The 20408-nt window shown below is 45.4% G+C and overlaps 1 protein-coding gene and 2 long non-coding RNA genes across 6 annotated transcripts; 2 read left to right on the top strand and 1 right to left on the bottom strand.

Moving 5' to 3' along the window:
- Positions 1–424: 424 nt before the first annotated feature.
- CDKL2 (cyclin dependent kinase like 2) lies at positions 425–16296 on the bottom strand. Its single transcript, XM_076337398.1, has 13 exons — positions 15748–16296; positions 11244–11438; positions 10169–10347; positions 9156–9268; positions 8696–8835; positions 7550–7638; positions 6898–7024; positions 5752–6014; positions 5189–5279; positions 4312–4423; positions 4084–4190; positions 3259–3354; positions 425–1588 (listed from the first exon to the last, which is right to left on the bottom strand). Exons 1-12 carry the CDS (start codon positions 15913–15915, stop codon positions 3295–3297), a joined length of 1644 nt encoding a protein of 547 aa, XP_076193513.1. The 5' UTR covers positions 15916–16296; the 3' UTR covers positions 425–1588; positions 3259–3294.
- LOC143159875 (uncharacterized) lies at positions 15844–17893 on the top strand. Of its 3 annotated transcripts, none has more exons than XR_012995258.1 (3): positions 15844–15903; positions 16484–16538; positions 17731–17893. It is a non-coding gene; the product is annotated as an uncharacterized LOC143159875 (long non-coding RNA). The 3 variants fall into 3 exon arrangements; XR_012995259.1 differs by having other exon boundaries at positions 16484–16543; XR_012995260.1 differs by lacking the exon at positions 15844–15903 and adding an exon at positions 16177–16245.
- An 82-nt stretch (positions 17894–17975) lies between these two features.
- On the top strand, positions 17976–20361 carry LOC143159874 (uncharacterized). Of its 2 annotated transcripts, XR_012995257.1 has the most exons (3): positions 17976–18684; positions 18776–18871; positions 19512–20361. It is a non-coding gene; the product is annotated as an uncharacterized LOC143159874 (long non-coding RNA). The 2 variants fall into 2 exon arrangements; XR_012995256.1 differs by having other exon boundaries at positions 17976–18871.
- Positions 20362–20408: the final 47 nt, after the last annotated feature.

Here is a 20408-nt window from a genome sequence, read left to right as displayed (position 1 = left end):
GTTTTAGGCAAGTAGCTTGGTTGAATTTGCCCACGGCTAGCTAAATGACTGCTGTGGCCAGCTGGGAACACGTGCTACGGGTACAACTGGGATACCTGGAGCAGTTCCTGGTTAGGGGCGAAGAAAAAGCAGGGCAATGGGAACGTCGCAGTGCTATCGCCAGTAGGCCAGCCGAGCTGGAAAGGTAAAGGGAACACTGGATGAGCCAGCTACGTGCTGTCCGGGTGCTGCTGAGGGACAGTAAGAACCTGTGCTTGTAAACGGTTGCGAGAAACATGTCAACTGTTAAATAAAAACTGATTCAGAAGTCCCCTTTTTCAATGCAGGTAATGGCACCAGTACAGATGAGCAGATGTAACACCAAGTCCAGGCAAGACTAAGTGAGCACATCTCACATTTGTAAGCACACACTAGTACCAAGAAATTTGAATATCCTTTTATTTACAAATTGTAATGCGCACGTCAAAACACAGCATAGCCACACAGCTCTAAATACGATGACACTCATACTGTATTCCGCCATGAGACATCGATGGGAAAGGCCACGTTTTGGGGAAAGACAAGTTCCAAAATTAACTACACCGTACAGGGCTGTGAGCTGTGACAGCAGCCTCGAGCTGCCGGAAAAGAGTTGTGAGCAATGTAGGGACACCATAGAACTGACTACAACCAACTCGAGGGCAGTTAAGCAAAAATGGTCTCTTAACGGTCCCAAGATAAAAGCGATGCCACCTTTCTCTCCCCGCAAGCCACTGTCGAGTTTTACACTTACATGTCCCATTCCCCCCAAGGGACCTAAAGGACTGATGACTTAAGTGAGTTACTGAGCGCTCACAGAAGCCATTTTACATGCCACCTGCATCACAGCTCAGTATTTTACACTGATATTCTTCCTTCACCATTAGCAGCACCCAGACATTCACCCAGCGCGGCCAGACAACAGGCCCAGTTAAACACCCGAAAGCCAACTGCCCAAAGACAGGGCCGGGGTGGGGGGAACACGAAAGCATGGAAGGAAAAGGAACCTAACACAGGGTCACACATGCTGCTGAGCATTAGCAAGGGTTTCAAAGGAACAGCTGAGAACATTTACACATTTAAACGTCGTATTTCTTGCACAGACATTTTCTTCACTGACGTTTTTGTCAAGGCAAAGGTGCTTTCCAATAGAGATCAGGTAGCCCACCAAAACATGGCAAATTCAGCAGCTACCTACTCTCTTCACTACTCATTTAAAAAGCAAACCCTCAAGAGGGCAGCAGTTAGACAAAAGAAAGCCCAGCTTCCTTCAAAATCCTCCAGACTAGCTTCTGCCCTTGTCACACACCAGTAACCAGTATTTTTTTCTGAGCAGCCTCAGACAAGACCTGGCCCTGGGCCAGAAAGTCGACATTTCAGGAGCGGTTTTGCAGGCAAGGAATCCAGCAGCAATGGCAGTGCGAGCTCTGTCCTCGGACTGGACCTGAGCCGCTTCCCACGGCAGTCCGCTGCACTAACAAGAGAGGAAGGGATCTTCCTCTCTCCTGCAGAGACCTTGCAGCTTTCGCACTTGGAAACTCAGGTGGGTTGTTCCCACTGCTTCAGCCACCTGCATCGAGAGGAGAAAAGCAGAACCATGTTATGGACAGGCTAACAAAACCGCAGAGGTACTCCCTGATGATATGCTTCCTTTATTTTGGTTTATTACACGTCCTTACCTTGCTAAAGCTGTGCACTTACACCGCTGTGCTTCACCGATGAGACAACTTTAGTAAGCTTTCTTTTTCCCCCAGTTCTATTATCAGGATTGCTTCCCATTCCCAATGTTTTTTCTTCTTTCTTCCTAGTAGCATTAAGCCATCGCATCACGTGAATTTAAGTGCCAAATACTCTCATATAGATTAAAAGCACGTGCAGCATTTGTGCAGAGATTTCAGAATCAGCAGTTGCTCCCTCTCCTCAAAAAGGAAACACCAGAGCCCGAAAGAAAAAACTTAAGATGCACATGTTGCACCTGCATGTTAACAGTATTGCCATGACACGCTCGCGGCTATCTGTAACAAACACCGAGTAAGAGAGGAGGGAGGCTGCGGTGCCTGGTGGTCCCTGGGGCCACAGGAGGAATCCCCAGAGGGACAGGTATGGGATCGCGTCCAGGCTGGCAGCACCAGGGTACCCAGAGCACTGAGTAAAGCCCGTCTATGCAGGGGACGCAGTTCCAATAGAGCCAGTGAGATTTTGGAGCGCAGCCTCTGAAGACCCTTTCGGAGCACCTTGTCTCCTTCCCTCTTTATTCTCCCCAACTTCTGCTCCCTCCGGAAGGTGCAGTCCTTCTGCCCAGCCTCAGTGAGGGAAGAGGAGTGATCATGAGAGTAAAAACCCTCAGCTAAGCACTGCAGTTCTCATTTTCAAGAGGATGAGACACTCCAACACATACAGCAGACTCCCCGGAAGATGCTGAGCAGCAAGAGGTAACAATACCCCAATAGAAAAAAGCAAAACAACAAACAAAACCATACCATTTTTTCTACAGGGTTGTTTTTCAGACAAAATGACTTAGAGAACTGCATGTCTTTCAATGGGCAAGATGAGAAACTATTAAAACCACATTTAAAAGCCTCAGCTTAAAACAATCTAGAACGGTAAGTCACAATGCTAAGTGAAAGTACAAATAGCGTGGCAGAGTTCACACTTAGTACTTCAATCTTAAGACTACAAGTCAACCACACAGCCAGGACTTTTCCTAAGCCTCCTTCTCTCCCAGACTCCTATCTCATGCTTGGAGAGCACTGAGGTATTAACAGCTACCTTAAATAAATTTAGATTGCATGACACAGTTACTAAAAATTTTCCCTAACGTTAAGCTTGACAGGCCCCCCAAAACGCTTTTCTCCCTCTTGCAAGTCCATTTTCTGTGATGCAGTTGACAGTGCTGTACACACAACCCATTTTTTCCACTCCTCACGTGAAGGCAGCCACTTTCCCCTTTTTGTTACTCTATCAGCTTCCTCAACCCCCAACTTCATGAGCTGCTTAATTTCCAACACCAATGCCCAGCACCTCAGCTCAGCAAAACGATTTGCCTGCCGCAGCCAGCTTCAGTATCTGTAAAGCAGGCTGCGTGCTGCCTGCGTAAGAAGTCTGTCCTAGCTAGGAGTCCTAATCGAGAATGTGAAGTGTAAAAGGATTTCCCCATTGCACCTCCCAACTCGGTAAGTGTTCATGAAACTATCCATTTGAAAGCCACCAGAAGGCTACACTGCAGAAATTGAAGCCTACCTTTTACAGGCAGGTGTGATCTCCTTCTCCATAAGGCTAGTGCTCAACTCTGGGGAAACTGGCTTCTGACGCATCGGGCATCAAGGTCCCTGACAGCTGTAAATTGGGAAGGAAAAAAAAAAACCCAGGAGAGGTCAATTTCTAAGTGTAGTATAAATAGAGAGAACAATCAGAAACTGCCTTCTAGGGACATATGCAATGCCGACGTGCAACTTAAAACACATCTGTTCTTTGATCAAATCGGACTTCAGAAATGCTCTCCCTCCCAACACGGTCTGCCAAACCTCAGCTGGAAGCAAGGTAGCCAAAGTGACTGCCTATGGAGTTACTTAACTCCCAAACATTTCAATGTTACTGAGGAACTAATCTTTGAGAGAGTTGCAAGTTTTCCCCTTTTCTCCCTATGCCTGGCTCCTACGCTTTCTCCCTCCCTACTGCGCTCAGCCCCTCAACACCTAACACAGGCAGAACAGTTCTCCTCAAAACATGTGTCCCTCCTGGTCTCTCTTCAACTCTGGTAAATCAGGCTTACTTCCACCTTGATCCAGCCAGCTGAAAGAGCAACAATTCAGGTTGTCTGTCTTAGCAGTGAGAATCTAGTTTTTAGCTAACCTCAGAGAGACAAATAGAGCCCCGTGTTTCATCCGTGACCCTTCTCTTTTCCCCCAGCATAAGGCCTCACGTCCTTCTACTTAGACAGTTAAGAAACCAAGGCAAGTTCTGCTTCTGTTAAGAGTCACCCTGGAAATTTGTGGGTCACACTGTTCACAAAGTCACAAACCAAACAAATACAGAGCAGCACAAACCGTTTTATTGCCTTGTTACCTGCTGTGAGGCCAGGCTTGGGTTATGGAGGTCAATCGCGGCAAGGGAGGGGACACGGGACTCTGAAACGGTTTTATTTTCCTTTTTCAGAAATCTGGGATGCCACGCTGCAAAACACAACCAATGCATACCATGTTAAGGAAGCAAGAGCTGACTGCTCTAATGCACGCTGCTTCCCGCCACTTATTTAGGATCCAGGTTTTATTTAGAGGACATCAAAGCTCATACCTTCCACTCCTCTCAGTTCAGGGAGATGATTTAGTTCTGGCAAACGCACATCTGTCTTGGAGAATTCCCATTTTTTCCTATTTGCCCGAAGGATGTTTTTTTCATTAGTAACCTGTAATCAAGGGCATAAATACCAGCTCATGAAAATATAGGGGGAAAAAAAAGCTATTTTCAAGCTTAAAAATGCATCAACACAGCAATGTTCCGCTGTAGTTGGAACTTGCGCAAGAATAAAAGAAAAGACTCTAATGTGTGTGAAGGAATCCATTCTGCTCAAGTGTCATTTATACATTAAAAACAACAGAACAGCCAGAGAAAAAAAAAAAACCAATCATCTACGCGAGACTGCTTTCAGGGAGATAAAACACTTGGAGAATGGCTCGGATTAGTTATCTGTAAAAAGGCAAACATTCCTGCTGGCATGGAAAGAATATTGCCTAGGTAGTGAGTGCAGTGGAAAGATTTCCATTTCACTTGTTTTCATTATCAATTTTTAATGCATTTATGACATGACTAAATAAGGCCCTGACCATGTTAAATCCAAAACCTAAATTCTGCTTCAGTAGCGCAGCACGTATGGTCTACTTTTCCTGGCCAGGCAGGAGGCCATGGATATATTCGACGTCTCACAGATATCCTGTGCTGGACCGCCCCCCTCATTTAAAATTGCCCTCTGACACAAAATATGTTTCATATAAGATAACCATTAGCAAAAGATAACAGACGACACACTCGTAGGAAAAGAGGGGTAAAGAAAATAGTATTTCTAGCAGGGATTTATGGTGAAGGCTGCAACAGATGGGATTCTTGACAATAAAACACATAGTTGAGTTCAGAATTTCTTTTTGCTTTGCCAAGGGGGAAAGAGACGACTTACCGATGTCAAGCTTACGCTGTAATGGCCCGCTGGAGAATGCTTCCGTTGCTTTAGAAATGGGTTCAAGTATTTTTTACTCTTTTCATCAACTCTGTAATCAAAAACGCCCCAAACTTTGTATTAACTGGGGTAACACGGTGAATATGAAAACAACAAATGCAAGAGACCCAGAAACACTGTCATTAAATGCTTAGAAAGAAGGCTCACGGGGAGAATATCCTTCGTGAGCGCAGTCAACAGAGAAGTTTGGTCCAAAGGACAAGCCGCGAGTCAAAGAAAGGCCAGCGTCACAGCAGCTGGCAAACCGTTGCTGTCCAGTAGTGCTTTGCCAAACGCAGAAACGCAGAGACCCTGTGCCTGTGTGGACACGCACAGCTGCTCGAGGTGAAGCCGGGCTTTCTTATCCACGTTCAATCCTCCACCCAAGCGCTGTTCCTAGCCGTGTCCTGTCCCAAACCCACATCTCGCGTTCCCACATCATCACCCTGCACCTCTCTCAGGACACTACAGTTCCTAGGCAACAGGGACGATGGATACAAGCTCTTCTAGCTCTGCTCCCGTACCTGTAATTAAGGTTCCCAGGCACAGGCCCCATCCCAATCGTAGTGGGAGAAAGGTTCTGGTTGATGGGAGGGATAACTATGCTTGCATTCTTGGCATAGTCCAAGCTGCTGCCGGAATCTTTTAGGCTGGTTTGAGGGCTTATTTTAAATGGGTTGTAGAGGGAGCTCAGGTTGGAGGATCGGTCTGCTTTCTCTGCATCAGCTTTAGAGTGCTTTGCCTTTAATAGCTTTGCATCTCTGCTCTTCGGGTCAATGCTGAAATCCTGTTTGGGAAGATAAGCATCGTCTTTCTCTTATGGTCATGTTTAAAAAGTAGCTTAGAACAGCGCATGCGGGAAAAAAAAGTCAAAAGCCTAAACCTGCATGATTCTGCAAGGATCTGATGGAGATGGAATTGTTTTCAGTAGAAAACCTCCGATTTCATCAAACAGGAGGAGACTCGTCAGGGTTCCAGCACCCTCTGTAAATAAGTCACCTTAGAATGGGATCGGAAATGATGGAGGAAGGACAGCCGTATCCTGTGTCACTTCCAAAGAAATGAAATAAGAACTGAGCCCAATGTCACCTCCAAGTCACTCTTAGTATCTGATTGAAAGCAAAATATGTCATTTTGGAGACGGGGCTTTAACACAGGTAAACAACAGCATACAAGCATGTTTTCGTGATTCAACATGAGTTATGCTTCCTAATTGATTCTCCCTTCAGCTCCGTATTTGCCAGTAACTGCATCACGACGTAGTTTACCTGCAAGGAACCGGCCAAATAGCGACTTGCAGACCGCCGAGCCAAGTGCTAGAGCAACCTAGCAGCAGCCAAACAGCTAGAATCAAAGGCACAGCACTTCTACACAGCAGCCTGCAGGCTGTATTGCACTGACTGTCAGAGCTGGGGAGGGGGGGCCACAGGCCTAACGTACTGCCTTTGAATCGGGCGACAAGGTCTTCAGCGCTGTTTAGACTAACAGAGGCCTCCAAAGGTGAGCTTCTCTGGCACATGACACTTAGCTAGTCTTTTTTTAAAAAAATGAAATGGACAATTATGCTTATATTTTTGCTATGAACTTAAACTGCTGCACATACTTATATAGTGATTTTAAAACACGAAGAAAAAAAAAAATACAGGTTTGGAAAACAAAGATGGACCAACCTGGACACCAAGCATTTTTCTTTCTTCTAAAACATCATCTTTGTCCCTTTTGCTGATTTTTGATTTTTTTTGTAATTGATGGTCTCTGGCATCTTTCTGAATCTTTAATTTAAGCTCCTGAGCAAATCTACATTCCATGTGAGAAGGAAAAAAAAAAAAAAGAAAAAAAAAGGGCTTCTGTTAATCTCAGTATCATCACCAGCTGGTGTTCAGCACAGGCTCCTATAGCCTTTTAAGTAATCAAACAAACCATGCCTTTTTAACTAATGAGAAGCCAGCCAAATATGATGCATCCATGAAAATAAATAAAGTCTTACAAGCACACGCTTTTCCCATTACAACAATAAAGGTGTTTGTATCCCAGTCTGGTGTAGATGCAGACAGTGAATACAGTGTAAGACTATACTACCCAATACGGTGTGACACTGGGTGCGCACACTGATGAATTAATGTCATGACAAGGTAATGAGGCAAACATGCCGCTGCAATGCGTTCCCTTTCAACTGTTCTATTTCCAGGAAGGCTAAAACCAAACAAAACCCAAGACACTCAGCGGCTGTCAGCTCTGCAAATCCAGCATGCAATCTTCAAGCGCAACTGCTTAACTTCCTTCTAATATTAGCCTGCTTTGAGCAAGAAATGAACTGTTTACCTTTCAGCAAATCCATCCTTGTTAAAGAAATCGCACTGCAAGAGTTCAGCACAGGATGGTCTTTTTTCTGGATCAATCTGCAAACACTTCTGTCAAATCAACGTAAACATTAGAAGGCAAATACATTAGAAATGAAACAAAGGCTCTAGCATTTCCGCGTGAAGTCAAGGAAAAAAAGCTGCAAAACTCCCCCTTCTAGGCCCTGTTATATTGAGATGAGCCCAAGAGACATCACTACCAAAAAAGTTTCACGTTTGCTGGCTGCTTCCATTCCCATCGCTAACGCTCACAGAGACTCACTGCATGGGGAATACCTGCCATACAAATAGATCGCTCCGCTCTCAGTAAACCTCCCTGGCTTTCAGTTACATTTGTTTGTCTAGGGCTTTAGAATCTGTTTCGATCATTAAGCATTTCAAATACAGCCACGTGGTTTTTAAGTTGTTTTAGTTACCCAACATATCGGTGCTCCAGACTACTGTGTGAAAGCACAAAATCACTCCCTGGAAGGATTCTTCAGAATCTGTAACAAAGTTGTAGGCTTCCTAACTCCCACATAGCAGACACATAGCTCCAAGAGCAAGCGACACGTTTGGATGCCATCCCATCCAAGCCTACATGCTTGCAGTGCCTCCACCAGCGGGTAGAGGGAGGGTTGGCAGAAAACACTATATCCACACAGCTCTGCTAGCAAGTAAGAAGTAAGGGGCTGTGTACTATCTACAAAGCATCCACTTAGGTAGCAGATGAGGGGCAAAGCTTGTTGGGAGACCTTTCAAAAGATCAACTGATGCAGTGAGGTGTACGGGGGACGCTTTCGACACACAAGCCCTTCTTCACCTTTCAAATCTCCCTGGAAAACTTAATCATTGGGGCACTATATGCTACAAATCCTCCCTGGAGGATATGCAGTGACCATTGTGGCTCTGGAGATGACTGGCTTCGTCTCCCGTGTCACCTAGGACGGTAGCTGTCGTATCCTTGCAGTCCTCACTAAGCTACCAGCCCAAGCAGTTGTTCATTGCATGGGTAGTTGAGAGAAAGCCAGTTTAAGAGCCCCAGCCCTTTCTGTAGGCTGTATTCAGCTTCCCAAGGCGAAGGACAAGTAAACAGAGAAACGTTCGTAGTAAATGATCAGTTAATTACCTTGGCTAAATCTAGCACTGCAGCAGAGAGCTTGGGATATCGTTTGTCCAGAGATTCGGCCTCCTTCACTTCAGGCAATCTCATGCCAGCAAAGAGGGGATTTTTATAGAATAACTCTTGGTGTCTTGGAATTAAATTACCTGAAATCACACAAACAAAGCAACCACGTGGAAGAAATACAGAACATTCCCGTGAAACATTTGAGAGGCTGAAATACTGGGTCAGCACTACTGTAAGGGCTACAGTCTGGGTCGTTCTCTTTCTACCTGCGTGCCATGAATTGATGCTGTACTCACAAGCTCCTAGCTCCCCCTTTGTAAAAGGCGCTAAGAGTACACTCTCTCAGAAATAGTTCAGCACACGCCACAGCCTTTCTCCCCACACCCTCCTCCCCCCGTCAAAACGTATTTGACCCTTTCATTACTGAGCAGGCACCAGGAGCCCAACAGGCTGTTCTTACCCAGGCACTTGGTGATATGGTAGAGCTGGTCAATGTCTGAATCTCCAGGGAAGAGGGGCTCTCCTGTAAGCATTTCTGTTATCAGAGAGCCAATAGCCCACACGTCCACAGCCCTGAAAAAAAACCCACAACACCCCAGCTCAGCACGGCTTCATTTGTCTCTTTGATCTAAAGGCTGAGACAGGCCAGTGCACAGCACATCCTCAGCAGGTCACAAGCCCCCAGGGCAGCTTTGCCCCCTAAACAGCAAGACAGCTGTTTTCCAAGTTTACAAGTGCTCTGATGAATGGCAAGGATTCAGCTCTTGAAGCAGACAAATGCTAGCAGAAGCCTGACAGATGTAAAATCAGGTTCCAAAACCCAATGCTTCAAAAATACTAATACAACACAACACATTAATAGAATCTTGCAGTTTGGAGAGCACAAAGGTAAGCAGCTCCTCTTTCTGCAGGCATCCGCTCTTCAGGCACATTTACTGAAAATTAAGTTTAAGTAATACAGGGACATACATAAACCTGCACAATTGTACTAACAGACCTGTGAATAACACAGTTTAAGTTCTGACCTGGTTTTGCAGCACTGGGGATCCCCTTAAGAAAAATCCCATTCATCCCACCTCCTCCCTCCCGAAACATCCATCTAGAATTGCTCAGAGGGACTCTTCTGTCTTCCCTCCATCACTCCAACTGCACAGGAGGGAAGTCTAATCATAGCCTCCTCCAATACTGGCATTGGCAACCGAAAAGCTCCTATAGACAACAGACCGGGAATGCTGAGGGCTCTCCTTGCCTGTTGAGCCAGGAAAGCCTAGCACCGGCAGTAGTTAGCTGCAGAGCGCGAGAGAGAAGAGGAAGGCTTAAACCTTTACAAGTGAATAACCAGGGAATGCTGAACAGCATCCCTTTAACCTGTTTGCCAAGCAATAGTCCCCTGCCTTCCCAAAAAACAGAGCACTCTCCTCCATACTCCCCACAAGCCCACAACCCTTCTGCAGCCTCGCGTGCCAGTCTTACTTGCCATACTTGGTATCTCCCACCAGCAGCTCTGGAGCTCTGTACCATCGGGTTGCCACGTAGTCTGTGTAAGCTTCCCCAGAAGCTGCTAAGGTACGGGCAAATCCAAAGTCACATAGTTTTACAACTCCCGACTGGGAGACTAGTATGTTCTCTGGCTTAATATCCCGATGTATTATCTGCACAGAGAAAAGCAAGTCAAGGCAAATAGATTCCCCATTTCTACACAGTCGATTGACTGGCTCACCAAAAATAGTAGCTTTCTCACATCCAGGTAGAAGATTACATTTTTGCAGGCAAGGGAAACATACGGAGTCTGTAAAATACAGCTACGTGCACACAGTCGATGAACAAGTGCCGACCCAAGTGCACAGGTAAACACAAAACCTCTAATTTTTGCACACAGAAACGTTTATTTTACGTATCTCTCTGCATATGTTCTGCAGGTGTATTTACTATAGGTATTTTAACAGGTACAATTTATTACGCTTGAAAATCTGGCCTTGACAACAAGTTTAAAAGCTGTAAGTATTGCAAGGGCCACGGGCACGTCCTGCAGCTAAATGTGAAGAGTATTTTAGGATTCGTAAGAGAGAGAGTTTCCCAAACATAAAAATAAACACGTGTATGTTTACATATATATAGTTACACAACGAGGATTGAATTAGCAAACCTGTTAGAAATCAGTTGAGAACAAAAACCTAAAAATACTGAAGAGAAAAAGCAGGCCTACATGTTTACACAGACACTATCAGAATCAAACTTTTGAAAGAGAGACTATCTCCCTCTGCAAGATAAGCCAACCTACAATAAGGCGCCACCAAGTGTTGAATCCCCATGGACTTTTGGACCCTTCCTTCGAAACACTCTCACAACTCAATCAGAGACAGACTGCTGGATTAGCTGACATCAAGCTCTGACATTTTATGTGAAATTCAGTCTGGCCCTTCCGCCCTGCCTCTTCCTTTTTAGCCACAGCTTTATTTCTGTAAGTTTTAACGTATATCGAAAATATATGCTTCAGTATCTACTCATTCAAGGTCAACTGCAGAGCTAACTTCTTGGGCATACTTACATTATGACTGTGACAAAACGCTATTCCTCTCATAATCTGAAATAAGTATTTCCGAACCCTGCTGTAGTCTAGTCCGTTTGGAAACGCCTCAAGGTCATCAAGCACCGTGTGATCCACAAATTCAAACACCAGGTACCACCGTTTCTTCTTTTTACAGACTTCCAGCAGGTTCACGAGATTCTCATGCCTGAGTTGCTGTTATAAAACAGGAAATATTTTATAAGAGCTTGATAGCATATAATGGGTAAACTACGACCAGATACTTTTAACGGCAACCCAGCTGGTGCATTGCCCTGGAATGCTCTTCTTGTCATGGCACACACATTCATTTGTTCTTAAAATCAGCTCACTGATATTTTAGAATAGGTTTTATTTTGCCTTTTTTTTTTTTTTTTAACATTATCTGGAGGATTTCCACCACCTCATATATGCAGACACCTGTTTTTGTAACCTAAAAATAAATAAAACACTGACTAAGGATATTTCTTTTTAATGGGGATGCTCAAAATACACTGTTCTGTTGTTGGAAAATCTCATGCGTTCTGCTTCTCACAATACTCTCCTCACATAACAGGTCGCATTAACTCGTGCCCTGATCTTGAGAAGCTTTAGAGCAAGCTTATGTTCCACATGAGAGAAATCTTGAGGAAGTCAGAAAGAATTCCAGAGGAGCATGTGGTTAACACATGAGAGACAGCAGGCACCTAATAGCATCTCCCACAAAGACTTGCCCTGGCAAAGGAAAATCCAGAGGTCCCCGAGCTAGCAGGAAAGACGAAGCAGGACGGTTTGTACTGGAAAGTTCAGCATGCTGCCAAGTATGTCTCCGACCACTGCGCGAAAAACAGGGCATTTAACTGTGACTGGTGAGCTGCAGAGACTCCTTGCTAGTTCCCTGGTTTTGCTTACAAACAGCTCAAGCAGCAATAAACACAGCTTGTTCCCGTAACATTGGGCTGTATCTGTGACTCAAACTCCTTTAGGAGACACTCTCATCAAGGTGACCAAGTAACACTGTGCTACCCTGCCTGCTCCCTCAGGGCAGGGCACAAGGAACAACGCTAGCTACCCCTTCCAGACAGGATTCAAAGGATTGCTGAAGGCAGCTCTCGATGTTTTAAGAAAACTTTTTGCCTCTCCCAACAACCCAAAGCTGATTCATATCTTTTCTCCTACGTTTCCGGGAAGTTTTACTCTTCTTCTCTGTCATTCCTTTCTCTAGGTCCTCTTTTCAAAAAATCTCTTACATCCCCATTTAAAAGAAAAACAAAAGCAGCTGCAGTACCTCTCTGTTCTACCTAGCTGCCAGTTCATCACCAACTACTCCCTGTCTGTATCTTAATTTTTTTTCTAATAAGGCTGATAGAAGACTTTTCTTTTAAGCTCCCTCCATACCCAAAGCATTTCTGTCGGCACTGCCAGCTTATAAACATTTACACTAACTAACACGTACCAGAATACAAGCACATTGAATGGATAAAAGTTCAGCATTCTTACCTATAATAGTGTTAACAATTAAACAGCTTCTATTAAACTGTGTCTAGTGGATTCAGAGTGAAAATTGACCAGTCAAGGACTTCAAGAGATTTTTTTTCCCCCAATATTATGCAGAGGGGAAAGCTGAAGATAGTTTAGAGAAAAAAACCTGCAACTTAAATGAAAAGGAAAAAAAAGCAGCTGTATTCTCTAGTTATTTTGTCATCTCCAATTCGTTACACATTTGTAACACTGGTTTATCACACACCACTTTAACAAAACAGACCATGCTACAATGCGCAGTTATTTATTAGCTTGGAGCCTACCAGGGAAATACCATCGGAGTCTGCCTGAAGGCAGCACCATAGCCCAGAGATCGCGCCCAAGGAAGATGCAAAAAGACGGCGGAGCACGGGGACTTGTAGGGGAAATGCTCTGCCAGTCCAGAGGGAGTGCCAGCCAACCTGCACCTGGGTCTGTCAAAGACCCAGATTTCTTAGAAGGTCTGAAAAGTGAAGATTTAAAAAAAGATGATCAATTAGAAAAAAGATCTTTTCTCAAGAATAATTTCTTCGCAGCACAGGAGACCTGAAGAGGTTTTGCTCTTTTCAGCCACGATTAAATTTCTGCCCAAACTCCAGAACGGGGTGTGGGAGGGGAATTAGGTTCACAGGGAGCATGCGGGTGAAGAAACTACAGAAAGATTAAATCTCTAGGTATTTATTTTCACTGGGAGAGGCCACATTTATTGAGCTATTTGTGGAAATGTTCCCCTTGCTAAGTTCCCATTTACCCAGGAAAACAAGTTAATTCCCAACACACCTGGGAGGCAGTACGTGCTTTGACTCAGTAACTAAGCGAGCCTGGCCAACCCATCAGGTACGATCCAGACTCAGACAGTTCTGCTTTAAAAGAGTTTGAGGGGACAATGCTTGGAGCTGCTGGCTGCGTCTCAAGCTCCAGCACGTACATTTCTATTAACTCTAAGGGTCTATAGCTCTTGCAGTGATAACAGAGATCACTTTTTTTTCCCTTCACAGCACAGGGACTATAGTCTGGCAGACTTGCGAAGCGACCCTTGTGACAGCCAAGAGGAGACAGGCTCACACGTATTCCCACCTCCAGAACAGCCCGCATCAGAGGAAAAGCCTAGATGCGCTCCAACTGTAATAAGACTTTTCTTCATTTCTTCACTAGACACGTCAGCCCTGTCCCAACACTTTAAACTACCACATGTGCCCATGCACAGAGACAAGCATTCTCCTGTGCACACCACCTGTGAGACAAGGGAGGAAGGAAAATGCTGCAATTACTGCTAGAGGTTACGGTGACAAGCACAGGGGCTGAAGATGGTCAAAAAAAAAAAAAAGGCAAGCAGAACAACAGATGTATGTCCTGGCACGGAATGCTGCCCTGCATCCTTGGCATCCTATTCACGAAGGAACACAGCAGAAAAACCTGGCAGTGAAAGAGTTTAGGAACTTGCAACAGCTTCTGTAGGGGAAGAGCAAAGCCAAGAGAGGAAGCAGAAAGACCATATGACAAAACACTGAAGAGCACACGCACAAACCCCTGTTTATCTCAAGCTCCTGGGTATTTTCCCAGACAATCTACAGCCCATGAAGAGAAGTACCTTTAATAAAGCAACCCACACAATGAGGCTACACCACGTAACACTGCCGATAAGAAGCCAACAGGCTGAAGTACGACTGGACATTTAGGTGAGTATAAAGCACCCACAATTGATACCAGGCAAATCATGCACTCAAACAGCAAAGGAAGTTATGCCAGCTGGCTTCAGCCTAGGGGCTAGCCGTTAATTGATAAGGTTCAGGGAATTTGATCCCTGTCCTCCTCCAGCCTCTCGCTGGCAGTACAAGCCTGGCAGGAAAGTGCCATTAATAAAATAAAATGAAGCAAAACTTTCCTAGAAGCATTTTTCCATATCAGGTAACACCGGTACCCAGTCTGGTTAGGCTCACCGTCACACATTCAGGTCACCATTCACCCGCAGGTTTTAAAAGTTCAGCATTTCTCCCATTCTCAGCAAATTGACAGCAGCAAGGTACTCGAATTTGGTACGCAATACAGGGGGAGACAATTACCACCAGGAGGCAATAGAGACGTCGCGACTCCCTTCCTCATACCTTTCCCTGCTAAATACAGGGCACATCAACAGACTTCTAATCAAGTCAGGTTTAGGCAGGCAAATCCGGCACAGCACCCAGCCAAAAGGAAAAGCAGCTCTGCAAGGCTACAACTGAAAGGCTAAACGAATCTACTACGGCTTGGCTGCTCGTGGAAATACAAACAGGGCCCAATCAAGCCTCTTCTGGTTCGGACTTTGTTAGTTACACTTTGTAAATCGTGGTCAGAAGCAACTGTGTTTGCCTTTCGAAACTGACCCAATGGCTTAAATTTACACCTATCCTGCAACTTCACCGGATAAACGCCACTCCTTAAAGGACTATGTAAGGAGTCTCAAGAGGCAGCTTCCTCCCAGGAACCCATCAACTCCCTACAGGTAGACCTCACCCACACCCACCGTTCTAAACAACTGGCACCCTCACCGCAGGAAAAACTTAGACCGCAGACGCGGAGGTTCCTATTCTGCTTGAAGGAGACATTTGCCTTCACGAAGGTATTTAAACACCTGACTAGGATTCAAAATACGCCGTGAAGCGGCGCCTCGAGCACGGCGGAGGCCGGACCCGCACACCGCCGCTCTCCCTCCCCAGGGAACACCCGTGCTGAGCTGCATCGCTCCCCTTGCCCGCAGCAGGGCAGGTTCCTAGAGTAATAACTGCGGCAGCTTCAAAATAAAAAGGTCACGCTCTGTATTAACCACCTCGGTGCAGCAGCTCGCGGCGGACGCTGTACCGTGACACGAACGTCTCCCAGCTGAACGAGAAGCTACGAATTTAAACACAAAGCCGTCAAAAAGCCATGGGGTTTGGTCCGACTTTGCTGGAACACGCAGGCCCGCTCCCCTCTGCTGCCCTCACAGCCCCCGCGGCTCCCTGCTCACCTTCAGCAGCTTGATTTCCCTCACGGCGATCTTCCTCACCACCGCGTCGTCCTCGCTTTCCAGGAACTTCTTGACGGCGACGATCTGCCCGCTCTCCTTGTTCCTGCACTTGGTCACCACCCCGTAGCTGCCTTCCCCCACGAGGCCCAGCACCTGGTACTTCTCCATGGCCGCAGCTTTCCCCCTGCGGGAGGCCGGGGAACGGGGGAAGCTCCGCTAGGCCGCGGCCGGGGTGGGTTGAAGGGACCGGGGGCCTCACGCCCCGCTTGCCGGACGGCGGCGGGCCCGGACCGAAGGCACCGTCACCAGGGCAACGGCCCGCCGTAAGGCCCAGCCGCACCGCACGCCCGGGGCGGGCGGCCCTGAGGGAAGGCGGGCGGCCGCAACCGGCGCTACCGGTAAGCGGTCGGCAGCCCCGCCGCAGCCGAAGGAGGAGAGCGGGCTGGCCGCCGTGAGGGAGGCAGGGAGGAAGGCGGTCCCGGAGGCGGGACTCCTCAGGTACGGCTTGCGCCTTGTCCCGGCGAGGGGCTGCGGCTCGTTACCGGTAGTCGTGTGCGGGCTGAGGCCCTGCCAGCGGGAGCCGGCGAGGTTTACTCGTTTATTGTTTGCTACCGGGCCCACCTCTTGTGTGTTTGTGCCAGCCCCCTGAGGGGGACTGATGTCAAACCCGACCAGGCAGTAACGCCACTCCTCTCGCTGGAGAATGTAACCCAGGTATTTTACACTTCTCTTACAGAAAAACAGTAACTGATGTGGAGAAGTTTGATGGCTCTTCTCAGCTAAGGCGAACGGTAAGGTACGGGTGTCAGCTATACAAGGTTCCTTGGCTATTAATAAATCATCAACATACTGTATCAAAACAGATCCGTTTTCTTAAACGCAACACGCTGCAAATCTTTTGCTAAAATTTTAGAACGCTAGTGGAGGACCCAGCGGAGCCCTGAGGGAGCCTTGTCTATGTTAGCTGTATCTTTCCCCAAGTAAACGCAAAAAAAGGTATTGAAAGCCCGGATGAATAGGTCTACCGATTTAAGTTTAAAAAAAGTTGCCCCTGTATCTATTAGACAGGGGTGATTATGTTCATTAATTAAAAGGTTTAAGACCGGATTCTCATCAGAAGAAGAGGAAAACATTTTGTATTCAGTAGTGACTGCACAAAAGGGAAGGATTGCACCATAGGGCTGAGAGGTCCTTTTGGGAAGCCCTTTGGTTGTACTGGGCATTCCCCTTTTCAATGACCTCGTTGTCCACCATAATTACAACAGCCTCCTGCTCCTCAAGGCCCGCTGCTCCTCAAATTTCCTCCTCTGCTTTTGCCTTGAAGACCTCCGCATCCCCGTCCCCGCAGTCTAGGATTGCTCTTCAGCGTTGGGCCAAGGGATCAGGAAGACGGGAATAGCCGGGAAACAAATCTGTGAGTTGATGGCACAAGAGATGCCTGACTCCTTCCTAACAAAGCCAGCCAAAGCGAGTGCCCAAGACGTGCTGGAAATCTACTTGGCTATAATGAGTAAAAAGGCCTTGTAAAACCTTCTCCCTTGAGGTTCTTCTCTTAAAGCCATTAAGACACATAAAGAACAAATGACTAAGCAATCTTACCTTGGCATGAAAATGTGCAGTGGGAAGAGTGCCAAAATAAAACACCAGTATGAATTCATCTAATGACTATGCTGTGTCTGAGCAGCTGTGTGCTGTTGCAAGGCAGCTTATGTCGCTAGCAATGTGGCAATGATAAAGGTGGAATAATTTGCCTTAAAATAGACGTCTGTATCAGTGCCCTTGCTGTGCATTTTATTTTAAAAACGTGGCAGTTTCTGCACATACCACGTGCAACTTGGCACCAGGCGTGAAGGTAACCTGTTTCCTTCAGTAGGGGCTTCTTCTAGCAAAGTTGAAGCGTGTGTGTGTGTTTTGAAGCATGTGTGTGTGTTTACCGATTGAGACTTAATCCAACATACTCTTGCTCTTTCCACCGTACACCAGCGAAGGAGACGGCGAGCGATGTAGCAACCTGTGACGGTGAGTCTTTTGCTGACATTGACTTGTCTTGCTCTGGACATGAGTGGCATGGCAGGATGCATGATGGAGAAAGCAATCAGAAACTGAAACTACAGAAACGAAGACGTTCTGCATGGATATTCCCGAAACAAAGGTGCTGTGTTAGAGTTTGGGGGGGGGGGGGGGGGGGGGAGTGGGAAGATGAAAGCAACAGGGAGGAAGGAGTAGAGACCAGCTGTGTCTGTTCAAAGGACTGCAAAGCTGCCTAACTCCTAGCCTGTCAGGTCGCTAGGAAAATGTCACACCCCATGGCCATCATGCAAGGGCTGAGCCACTTTCCCTCTTCTGTTTTTACCGATCAATTCCTAGACATTTATCTCCTCAGTTCGGTGGCCGATATTGCACAGTCTAGGGCACCGCAGAAGTAAAGGTCTCCAATTGCTCTGAAGAAATTTATGAACAAAGACCTGTCAGGTTTGACTACTGCAACATTTGTCTTTGGGAGAGGAGCAACACTGGGAGAGTAGCAACCTTGCCAAAATGCCAGTTCCTTGGAAAACAGCATCAGGAGGTATCATATATTCCAATAATACTTTCTGAAACCTTTATCGTATTTCTATTGAGTCACGTCGATATGCGTCACCTTCTGTAATTCACTTCTGGTTGTTTTTACTTCTCATTCACCCTCATTCTCACCTCCTATATGCGATCACTGTAATATACCTTTCAAGGCTGACCTCACATTTCCAGGAAAAAAAATCGGAGCTCAATTGGCATTAATTTATTACATTCCTCCCACCTTCTACTGCTCATCGTTATTGTAGCAAGTGCCTTCTCTGGGTCCCGGCATCTGTTCAGCGCTGCTAGTAGATAGCTAACTTGGCAACCAATTAACTCTTCCACTGCTGAGATACCACTTTTGGCTTCGTTAAATGAAAGGTACAAACCACAACCACACATGCACAGCAGACTTCAACAACTCACTTTGTCAGTACAGATGGTTCTTCAATTTTATTTTGTTTAATCGTAGCAAACAATATGGGGGACCAGCCTTTCTCACTTATGGACAGCGTCCAGTGTCAATGGGATCTCTACTAATCAGTGATTCCAGCCGCCTCGCTGTTGTGTGAGTAATGCTGGTTTTTACCATCAGCAACTACCTTACAGATGACAACGATTTCTTTTGGCTATAGATTGCTTTGGGGTTTGTTTTTTGAGTGATCTTTATTTTTTTATATATATATATATATAATGTCATACATATATTTTATATATAAATATATATAAAATTAAAATAATATATAATATTTTATATGTTATTTATAAATGTATATATTATATAATCTATATGATAAATTTATATAAAATTATAAATCATAAAATATAAATTATATAAATATATATAAATATACATGTGACTTTTTTTTATATATATATATATAAACGTCACTGTTAACTTATCATGATGTGTGGTGCTATAATTTAAAGCCAGAGAGATTGAAGGTGGTGAAGAACGAGTGAGACATCTTGCTAAACCATATGGTACCCGTGCTCCAGATATGTTTGGCAGCCTGTTGGTATCTCAGTGGCATTGACCGAGTTCAGCCTTGATAACTTGAGAGAAACCCTTTTTTCTCTCATTATGTGATGCCTATAGCCAACGGGGACCTTGAACTGGATTCCTCTCCTCAACGGTATGATTACTGGCGATGCTTTTTCATACCGGCCTTTGGAACCCTGGAATATTTTTCTTCTTTTGAATGCAGGCTACCGTGAGCTCTTCTGATCTCCCATGACCACAGGAAAGGACACCCACCAGGTTAATGAGAAAGGGGCAGAAGAGTTTTAAAGTCAATAGCTAGAAGAGCTTTCTTTTTCTGAGAATTAAATTGGTGGTCTTACAGTGAACACAGCCCTGTATCTAAACCAATGAATAACTGGATAGTTTCGTTTTCTAAGTATCTACAGTATAAGTTAGACATTTTCAGTATTCTGAGCCGAGTGCAACTGATATGACTTCTGTCAATATGGATTCTGGATCCTTTGAATGTGGGGCAATGGCATTTCTTTTATATATTGTTTAGCTTTTTATACCAAACAATATGTGGCTTTGCTGTGTGCCTTCCACATTGTGTTTGTCTTGCTGTAGCTCTCAGAAATGTTCATCTAGAGAATGTCAACGCAGCGTCAGTTCTGATTTTGTTTTTCTGTTTTGTTTGCCAGAAATTTTCAGACATCGTGGTATCTGCCAGAATCATCCATCGTAGATCTTGTAGTTAAACCTCAGTAAGACAAATAACGATGGCCCCTATCGTTTAGATGTTGGGTTTTAGATGAGTCACACAAACAACTAGTTACTTAACATTTTTGATAACGAAGTATCCAACGACTTAGAGAAGTTAAGGATGAAGTAGTCTGGTGCCCCGAGTGATCTTTTAGGGCTGAAATTACAACAGTGGGGTTTGGGTTTTTTTAATTAAGGAATTTTTGTTTGCATACAAGCTGTAGTGAACATATGCCGAGATACGGGATTTCACAATATACCCTATTTCTCTTCATCGCACAAAATGGCGGGGGAATAAAGTAAATTAAAAAAATAAAATCACTCCTGTGGCACGCGGTGGTGACGATACAGTTGATCATGAGATGTTACTGCCTTCTTT

Source organism: Aptenodytes patagonicus, chromosome 4 (genome assembly GCF_965638725.1).
Source record: "Aptenodytes patagonicus chromosome 4, bAptPat1.pri.cur, whole genome shotgun sequence".
NCBI lineage: Eukaryota > Metazoa > Chordata > Aves > Sphenisciformes > Spheniscidae > Aptenodytes > Aptenodytes patagonicus.
This window is presented reverse-complemented; position numbering and strand designations above follow the sequence as displayed.